Source organism: Tupaia chinensis, unplaced genomic scaffold (genome assembly GCF_000334495.1).
Source record: "Tupaia chinensis unplaced genomic scaffold, TupChi_1.0 Scaffold000238_1, whole genome shotgun sequence".
Taxonomy (NCBI): domain Eukaryota; kingdom Metazoa; phylum Chordata; class Mammalia; order Scandentia; family Tupaiidae; genus Tupaia; species Tupaia belangeri.
The window spans coordinates 739,215-749,127 of NW_006159716.1; the positions used below are offsets into that span (position 1 = coordinate 739,215).

The 9,913-nt window shown below is 58.3% G+C and overlaps 1 protein-coding gene across 1 annotated transcript in view; it reads right to left on the reverse strand.

Annotated features, from left to right (window-relative positions):
- Positions 1–9,913, reverse strand: part of TTBK1 (tau tubulin kinase 1) — a 46,666-nt gene continuing 36,753 nt past the window's right edge. Inside the window, 3 exon segments of the mRNA XM_014587835.1 lie at positions 1–441; positions 1,063–1,332; positions 1,334–2,586. Coding sequence (XP_014443321.1) covers positions 54–441; positions 1,063–1,332; positions 1,334–2,586 — 1,911 coding nt within the window. The 3' untranslated portion in view covers positions 1–53.

The following is a 9,913-nucleotide window of genomic DNA, read 5'->3' on the forward strand; positions in this document are numbered from 1 at the left end:
CGGCGGGTGGGGGGCCGGGGTGAGGGTTGGGGCCAGGTGAGCTGCGGGCGTCATTATCTGGCCCCGGCCCGACCCTCTGCGACCCCCGCTCGGCCTTTGGTTGCTGCGCGCTGAGTCTGGAGTTTCCCTCTGGGTCCTTTCTTGGGACCCCCTGGGGAGGGGGTGCCGTCAGGTTGGGCCCGGGCCTGTGGGACACTCCGGGACAGAGGGACCCCAGGCCGGGCCTGGTGCGAAGGGGAGGGACTCTCTTTGCGGGATAGGGATTGGCTTCTCGGGGACGCGCTGGAATTGCGCGCGGCGGAGGCAGGGAGCCCCGGACTTCGGGAGGCTGGGGCCTTGGCGCCGGCTTGGGTTCGCCCTGGGCCCGAGCCCCGCCCAGGGAGCGCTTTGGGGCGGAGGTCAGCAGCAACCGCCGACCCTGAGGGCTTCTGCAGCTGGAGCCTGCTTGAGGAGAGAGGGCAGAGGCGAGAGAAGAAGAGGGCAAAGACAAAAAAAGACCTTTTCAGAATCCTCCCGGAAACTTAGTGGCAGAGTCCTGCGTCCGCAGAGCTGGAGACCAAGGAGGCCATGGCACAGCCGGGGAAACCGGGGCCTGGCGCTCCACCCTCCAGGGCAACATCTAGGGGCCACGCACTCCCAGGCTGTTGCTAGAAACGCCTGCCGCAGGCTTTCTTTGGGGCCCCTATGCCACTAAAATTCCCGTGGACTTTACATTCTCATCTGTAATACACCCGCGTTCATACTCACGTGAAATCACGTTTTTAGTTTCCCATCTATTCAGAGCTCTGACTTTACCCTTTAGCTTCAAATGCCTCGTATGAAGGCTGCCTGTGGACCCCATCAACCTTTCCCAAGCTGTCTGGCCTCCCTGACACCCCAATCCAGTGGCTTCCTGTGGCCACTCCCCAAGCCCAGTGCCAGGGCTGGGGCCTGAGTCAGAAAGGAGACAGCACAGCTGGAAGGCGTAGACAGAGGGTCCCTTCATCTTCCCGTGGAGCCCCTGCTGCGGGAGCCTCGTGTGGGCACCCTCTGCTCACCCTGGGGCGGGCAGCGGTTTCTCACCTGCTGGTGATGGCTGTGTCAGATGCTGGGGCTGCGTCATGGGGTCTGCTGGGGATCTGCTGGGCTGCAGCGGGTGTGGACGTGCGGATGCTGACGGGGCGGGGAATCCGGCTCCTGGCGGCAGCTGCACGCCCGGCCTTCCGGGGCAAAGCCGCGGGCTCGGAGGCGGGCGTGTCCTCCTCGGAGCCGGTGCCTGAGAGAGTCTCGGAGGCCCGGCGCTGCTCCTCGCTGGAGGAGGACGAGGCCCCCGAGGCCCGGCGCAGGAGCAGCCCGCTTCTCCATCACCAGGCGCGCCAGGTCCTGCTGCGGCCTGGCCCTCTTGCCCCACCGCTCTTTGGCTGACAGCGAGCGCGAGGGCTCTGAGCCCGTGTCCTCCTCAGACAGCAGGACAGGGATCCGGCTCCTGGGCCGGGGGCCTGGCATGGCGTGGCGGATAGGGGAGATGCTGGCCACTTTCTCGGGGCCCGGCTCCGGTGGGGTCGCGGGGGCTGGCCTGTCCGTGGGAGCGGGGCCGTTGGGCACAGGGATCTCTCCAGGGGGGGCAGACAGGGCGCAGCTCTCCATCTCGGCCCCATCCATTCCGGACAGGGCCATGCCATTCTCCAGAGGCACTGGGACCTCTTCCCCAGCACCCCCGACCGAGGGTGCCTCTAGACCCAGCTCGCCCTCAGTGCTGAAGTCCTCAGACCGGGACACTTGTCCTCCGGAGGACATGACGTTGAGGTGGGTTTTCTCCGCTATATGCACAAAGGTCCTCTCAACTTTGGTGAAGGGTGAGGAGGTGACTGCCACTCCCCCTGCGCCTGTGCTCACCGCCCCAGCCCCGGGCTCTACCCCAGGCCCAGGAGGCTTGGGCTCAGACTTGAGGACAGAGGACAGGGTGCCCGGCTCAGAGACGTCCAGCTGGCTGCCAGTGGGCTGAGGCCGCTCATGCTGAGGAGTGAGGGCAGCCAGGGTGCCCAGGTCGGGGTCGGGGGCCAGTTCGGCAGTGACAGGCGACTTCTTCATGTCGCCGGGGGAGACGAGCACCAGCGTTTTGGAGCCCTCCTCAGGCTCCAGGTCCCCATCAGCCATGGAAGCCCGGCCCCTGGATTCCTTCTGATCATCAGCCAGCAGCGTAGAGGGGGCGCCCTCCTGGCTCCGGTCAGTGCTCCTCTCGCTGCCTTCACTGCTAGAGCCACTGTGGGGCCCCAGCACCTCCCCCAAGGCCACTGCCTCCTCCTCTTCTTCCTCCTCCTCCTCCTCCTCTTCCTCCTCCTCTTCCTCGTCTTCCTCTTCCTCCTCTTCTTCCTCTTCCTCCTCCTCCTCTTCCTCCTTGCCATTCGCCTGAGGCTGGACAGGAGCCAGCGGGACCTGGGTGGTGGTGAGCAGCATGTGCGAGAAGCCCACCCTCCGGACCCTGTTGAGCAGCCGTGCCCGTTCTCGGTAGTCGGAGAGGTCTCTCTTGAAGTCCTGGTAGGGCAGGCTCAGAGGCACAGCTCGTGGGAGGCCATTCACTTCAAATGGGGGTGCCACGGAGAACACCTGCAAGGGGCACACACAGGGACCCTCTGAGGTCACCCACCCTCCTGGCCCGAGAAGACCTCTGCTGCGCCCACAAGCTAGGAGACCCACCCGCGTCACCCAAGTGTGAGCCCACGGAGGTAGGCGCTGCGTCAGTGCCCGTCCTCACGGCCTGGAGTGGGCCCTGGCGCCTAAGAAGTGCTCAGAAAGTCTCCATGCTCCAAGTCCCCTGAAGTCCTAGGACCTGATCTGCTGGTTTCTGTCTCGCTGCCCTCTCTGTTCTCCCCACTCCTCTCCTTGTCACATGCATGCTGAACCCGAGAGTCAACCCTGGAGTTCAATCCGTAACAGAAGATGAGCACTGGAAGGCACCCTAACCTCCAGATAGCTCCACCCTCTTACAGATGAGACCAGGCTGAGAGGAGCAGCAAGTATTCATGTCCCTTCCTGAGCAGGGCTGGGCCAGGGCTGGCCCACAGATGCTCTCCTCTTGCTACCTCCTCACAGGGTACTGCTCCTCTGTAGCTAAAGAGCTAGCGGGATCAGCAGGCAGCATGGTGAAGGGACTGGACTCCCATATGGCTGACTGTGGTTCAAGTCCCAGACCTGGCAGTTTTCTTTCTCACTTCCTCTCTCTCTCCCTGTCTCTGGTGAGCACACGTGCCCTGTAGCAAATTAAAATAATACTAGTAATGACAAATAGGGGCCAGCAGGTGGTGTGGTGGTTAAGGCAGCTGGACTCCCACATGGCTGACCTTGGTTTGAGTCCTGGACCTGGCAGCTTACTTTCTCACTTTCCTTCTCTCTCTCTGGTCAACTTCAAAAAATGTTTATAATGACAATGAAGAAAAATAAACTAATTCTTTAAAAAATAATAATGATGATAAATAAATTATTCTTGTTCAAAAAGAATTATTTTATTTAACTTTATTTATTTCCTTATTTTAATTTGACCAGAGAGGGTCAGAGTGAGAGAGGAGAAGGGAAAGTGCCCAAGCAAGCCACCAGGTCCGGAACTCAGACTGCAGTCAGCCATGTGGGAGTCTAGAGCCCATAACCACCGGGCCACCGGCCAGCCCCAAGTAAATAATAAAAAAAAAAAGAGCCGGCTTGCCTAGGACCAGAAGGACCTACGTCAGGTAAGGACAAAGTTAGGGCTACCCTCTGCCCCGGGCTAGCCCTCTGCCCTCTCGCTCTGTCCTGGCCTGTGAGCTGGGAAGCGACAGATACACTTACTCCATTACGTTCTTCCCAGCTTCACGCCGAACGCTTGCCAAACTTCCTCTTGGCTTCCTAGGCTCCTGCCACATCCTGCCTTAGCGTCCTTCCTCCCAGACTAGAAAAGCCTGACTACCTTCCCAGGACCTCCTTCGCTTTTTTTTTTTTTAATTTGTCAGAGAGCTCGTGTACTCACCGGAGAAAGACAGAGAGGGAAAATGAGTGGTCTGACCCTGACCTTCTCTCCCATCCCCCTCCTTTTAGGGTTTTGGGCATGAACACACACATGCCGGGCATGTTTCCCAAGTCACTGGCATCAGGACTGCAGCTACACACTTGGCCGTGTGGGATCTGGCTGCCGTGACCACCAAGCCACAGAGCCAGCCTGTTCCTTCACCTTCTAGATCCCTTCCCCAGCTCTTCCCTGTTCAATCCGTAAACATCCCAATGTACCCACAATGCACTGGGCCCATCAGGGCTGACGTGGCTTTGTTCCTGGGTGGGATGGTGTCAACGGAGTACAGTACTTTTATTATTATTATTATTATTATTATTTTAATTTACTATAGGGCACATGTGCTTGCCAGAGAGAACAGGGAGGGGAGGAGTGAGAAATCACTCTCCATGGGGATGGCCACGCCCAGATCCCCTCTCCATTCTCCTCTTGGAAATTTGGGCACACAGATACATGCTTCTGGTGTGTGTTTGTTTTGTTTTGTTTTGTTTTTCTGGTGTGTTTTTTAAGCCACCAGGTTTGGGACTCGAACCACTCAGTAGGCTATGTGGGATCCAGCCCCCTTAAGCACCATGCCATTGTCTGGCCCAGAGTATACTCACTTATTAGTTTTTTTGAGAGGTTTTTGCTATTGGGCGCATGTGCTCACCAGAAGGACAGAGAGATAGAAAGCAAGAAATCACCCCCCAGGGAAGATGGCCACACCGCAATCCCTTCTCCTCCATTCTCCTCTCAGGATCCTGGGCACGCACACACACCCAGTGTGACTTTAAGCCACCGGGTCCAGGACTCGAACTGCGGTTGACCACATGGGAGTCCAGCGACGTAGCCATCACACCATCTGCTGGTCTCCCTTGTTAGCCTTTTTGGACAAACAGGGCTTCTGTCTTTCTGGCAGTTTTATCCTTTCATGTGACCAGCCACTGGCTTGCTCCTTCCGTCCTGCACTGCCACCCACCCTTCTTACTGAGGCCTGACTGAGCTTTCTGGAACTCGAATCTAATTCCATCTCATTCTGCTTCAGAACTGCAGTGGTCCCCACAGTCCTCAGGAGGCAGTGGCAATCCTTGGCTTGACACGTGAGCAGCCCCCACACCTACCCCATGCCTCCCGCCCCAACCTCACTGCGGAACCTCTGACCCCCGCCCGGCATCCCGGCACTACTGAGGCTACCAGCAGTTCCCCGAAGGCTTCGTGCGTCTCACATTTTGCCCAGATTCACTTCACCCACTATTTACACGATAAATTCCTAGTGTTCCTCCGAGACTAGTGCAAACAGCTTCTCTCTGGCAAAACCCTCCTGTCCAACCACCAGTCAGGCTTCATCACTCTCTCCATTCTTCCAGGAAAGGACCTTCCACCCTCTGTTCCATACAAATACTCTTGACTTACAATAGGGTCTAAAATACAGTAAGCTGGGGCCTACAGCTGGTGTGGGGTAAGGGCGCTGGACTCCCACATGGCCGACTGCAGTTTGAGTCCCGGACCTGGCACCTTGCTTTTCTGCTTTCCCTTTCTCTCTCTCTCTGTCTAGTCAAATCAAAAAGCAATAATAACAGATGAAATTAAATAAATAATTCTTCTTTAAAAAAAAAGAAAAAGAAAGAAAGAAAGAGGAAAGAAAGAAAGAAAGAAAGAAAGAAAGAAAGGAAGGCAGGCAGGCACACATGCTGGGCACGAGTGCATGGGCGCCCCGAATCCTGAGTGGACAGAGAAAGGATTGTGGCCTGACCATGCCCCACTGGGAGTGAGCTCCCTCCCTAAGTGCACTTACCCTCTGGTCATTTTAAGAGTGAGAGAGAGAGAGAGGAGCCAGACCCCACGTGCTGATGATGGTGATTCAAATTCCGGGCTGGTCAGTCTGAACCCTGCCGGGCACACGCACAAGTGCCCAAGATCCAACAGGCTAGAGGACCGAAGGGGGACTGCGGCGTGACCAGGCCCTGTGGAGGTGCTCGTTTCTCTCTCTCGCTCTCTCTCTCTGATTGTCTCGGTCCCAGTCTCACATGCATGAATAAAGAAGAAAAGAAGTGTGCGGTTGGACCACGGCAAGGAGGAGGAGCAGGCCAGTCACGCTTAGACCCACAGAGGGAAGGAAAGCTCCAGCCCTCGCCCTCCCCCAGAGCCCAGCCCAAGTCCGTGGTTACTCCAGTCAGAAGGAAAAGTGGGCAGAGAGGGTGAATCAGACCCTGGTCTGTCCTTGCTACCAACACACCTGGGCTCTCTTCAGCCTTGGGGGCCCTTCTGTGACGCTGACACTGGGCACAGTTGCTCCACACATACCCCCACCCAGTGCCCACACAAGGTGCAGCTCTCCAGCCTCGACCCAGGCTGAGCCCAGGCGAGACTGCACATTGACACACACACACACACACACACACACACACCCGCATTCTAAGGTCAGAGGAGGAGGCCAGGGAGGGGCTGGGTGACAAACGCAGGAAGGTGAGCCTGGGATCCACCATGGCAGAGAGCACAGAGGGCTTCGTGCCTGTCACAGCAGTTCCCCTCCATCCTCCTCCTCTCTCAGAAGCTGCCACTAACTACCCTGGAGGGAGAGATTCTTGGACCACCTCCTGGGCCCCAGCCTTGGTTCGATCACCCAGCCTGAGGCAAGGAGCAATGCCAGCTCTTCTGTCCACCGCTGCCCTTCCCAGATTCTTCACCTTCACCTGCTTGTGTGTCTCCATTCTCTCTCTCTGTATTTAGTTTATTTATCTAGGGTATCTGTGCTCACCAGAGAGACAGAGACAGGAAGTGAGAAATCACCCCCCGGGGTGGGATGGCCACGACTCAACCCCTTCTCCTCCATTCTCCTCTCGGGATCTTGGGGACACATGTCACTTTCCCAGTGTGAATTTCAAGCCACTGGGTCCAGGACTTGAACCACGACTGACCATGTGGGAGGCTAGTGCCTTAACCACTACACCACCTGCTGGCTTCTCTTTAGTTTTTATTTGCCACAGGGTGTGTGTGCTCACCAGAGAGACAGAGAAAGCACCTGCCAACTGGGTATTGTCACATTGCAACCCCTCCTCCATTTTTCCACCCTGTCGGGTTTTGGGGGCACACACGCCCACCCACCCTACATGATTTTCAAGCTGCTGGGACCAGAACTCAAACCACGTGGCTGGCCACGGGGATTGGCTCCCTTAACCAGCAGGTCACTGAGTCCACTCAAAAAGTACTGAGAGCCTTCCCCTTCCCCCAAGCCACTGGGGCCAGGATTTGAATCACGTGGTCATCCATGTGGCTTCCCGTAACCACTAGAAGGGGACCATATGTGTCTTCATTCTCAAAGCAACTCTCCTAACCAAAAGCCCTCACCCCACTGCTCCAGGCCACACTCAGAACTGCTACCCAGCCCAGCTGGGCACTGCAGCCAGGGAAGGGGTGAAGGGGTAAGCTGACCCCCAACATGGCTGCCTACCTAGATCTATACAGAACCTCACACACATGACCCCAGATCCCAGTGGACCCCAACCACCTCCCACAACCCTTCTAAAGGCTAAAGCCAGGGACCAGCAGTTAGCATAATGGCTATGTCACTGGACTCCCACATAGTCAACCGCGGTTTGAGTTCCGGACCCGGTGGCTTAAACTCACACCAGGCACGTGTGTGTGTGCGTGCCCAAGATCCTGAGAGAAGGGATTGCGCCGTGTCCATCCCCCCTGGGAGGTGATTTCTCGCTTTCTGTCTCTGTCTGTCTCTGTCTGTCTGGCGAGAGCACACGCCCTATAGCAAAAACCTCTCCTCCCCCCCCCAAAAAAAGGCTAAAGCCAGCCGTGTGTGTGTGTGTGTGTGGGGGGCTCTCCTCAATGCCCTCGAGGCTAGAAACGCAGCCCTTGCTTGCCCTTCCTCTGCCACCCACTTTTGCTTTAGGTCCAAAGGAGAAAATCACCTTCTGCTTTTGCGTGCCCTGGGGGGACAGAGAGGGAGAGCGCCCCTCCCTTTCACCGGCTCTCTGCCATCTCAGGAGTCTCTGTGTTTCTATCCGTGGTGTCCCACCCCCTCCTGACTTAGCCCTCCTTCAGGCCCACACCCCACCCTCATGCCCCAGGACCTCAGCTCAGGCCTCACAGCTCCCCTGAGCAGGCCCTCCTGCTCTCCCAGGGCAAGAAGGGGTAGGAGCCGGCCAGGCCTACCTCAGATCTCCATTAGAGCAGAGGTGGGGGACGCCCTGCACCCCACCACACACTAGGCTTCCATGCCTGATCCCCTGGAGAACCTCCTACCCAGCCTCTTCCCTGGCCCGTCCCAGGCATGTTTGCAATTTAGACTTGGCCCTGAAGAGACAAGAGTCCACCGGCTGACGGCTCCCCACTGCCCGCCCCCTGAAAGGACACAGCCAGCCGGTGAGGGTCACTCAGTTCCGGCTGGGCCCAGCTGCCAGGCTGGAGAGGGGGTGGAGCTGATCCAGTGACCTGGACCTTCCACTCCTCAACCTCGGAGTCAGCACGGACTAGGCCCTGCCCTCCAACCGGCCCAGCCAGCCCACAGGCCAGGTCCGCTCTGTGGTGGGGGAGGAGGGTGAAAGAAAGCAGGCGGAGGCCGGGTTCCTGGAAGGCGTCTTTAATCAGGATTTGGTAGTACACAAGCTCTCCGGATTGTCTGCATTAACATACAGGGACTTAAAAAGGCACAAGATCCCTCGCACAGCTACGCATGACGGCGGGGCGCCCCCACCCCCGCCTGCGCGGCCGTGTGCGCATGGGTGCGTGTCCGTGTCCCACCCCCGTGGCGGCGCCGCGCGTGTGCGTGTCGGTTTCAAATATTGGATTTGTACAGTACTCGCAGTCTAGGGGCAGGGGGCTCAGTGCATGCTTTTTCTACCCGGGCCCGGCCCCCCCTGACGCCGCTATGTACACTAAGGAGGACGCACCCCGGAGAGAGAGGAGGAAAAAGAAAAGCGGGGTGCGTGTCCGTGTCCCACCCCCGTGGCGGCGCCGCGCGTGTGCGTGTCGGTTTCAAATATTGGATTTGTACAGTACTCGCAGTCTAGGGGCAGGGGGCTCAGTGCATGCTTTTTCTACCCGGGCCCGGCCCCCCCTGACGCCGCTATGTACACTAAGGAGGACGCACCCCGGAGAGAGAGGAGGAAAAAGAAAAGCGTCCCATCTTCGTGTGTGTGGTTTTGAATTTTTCGTGCATGCTTATGCTGGCCAGGGTTGGGAATAGTGCAAGCGTATAATACAGTATTATTGCAGTACAAAAGGGGGCGGGAAGTATTTATGATGGGGGAAGCTCAGGAATACACTGGCTGGGACTCGGGACCTCCAGGAGGGTCCTCTCGCCAACTCCCTTCCTATCCCTCGCTCTCCCCTACCCCTGCCCCCATTAGGAGCGTCTCCTGGGCTGGGAGGTGGACACTCGGGTCCTTGGAGGGAGGGGGCTCAGCTGGGCCCGAGCTGAGCGTCTGCATCCCCCCCAGTCCCACCTTTCCCCCCGGCAGAGGCCAGCCCCTCTCCTCGCTCAATACTGTCAACTCCGAGGGCCGGAACCCGCCCCTCCCCCACGGAAGCCCCTCCAAATGGCAGGAGGGGTCGACGGAGCAAGTGCAAAGGAAGCAGATGTTGGTCCCTGAGTTTTATTTTCGGGGGTGGGGATGCGGGGAGAGCTGTTTAGGACCCCCAGGGCCCTCAGTGGTGGGGCAAGGTAGGGGCTGGGGGACGCGAACTGGGGCATGGGCATAAAGGGGGGTGTTGGGTGGCTCTGAGAAACCGAGGCTCAAAGCTCTGTTCCCCCTTCGACTCCGGGCTCTTTGGCATCCAAGCGCAAGGCCAATTGTATCTGGGGGCAGCCCCGTGGGCGGTGAGGTACCAGGGATCCGGGAAGGGGGGCGACGAGGCTCTGGGAGCTGGGAGAACAGGCCAGGTCCCTCCCCACCCCCGGCC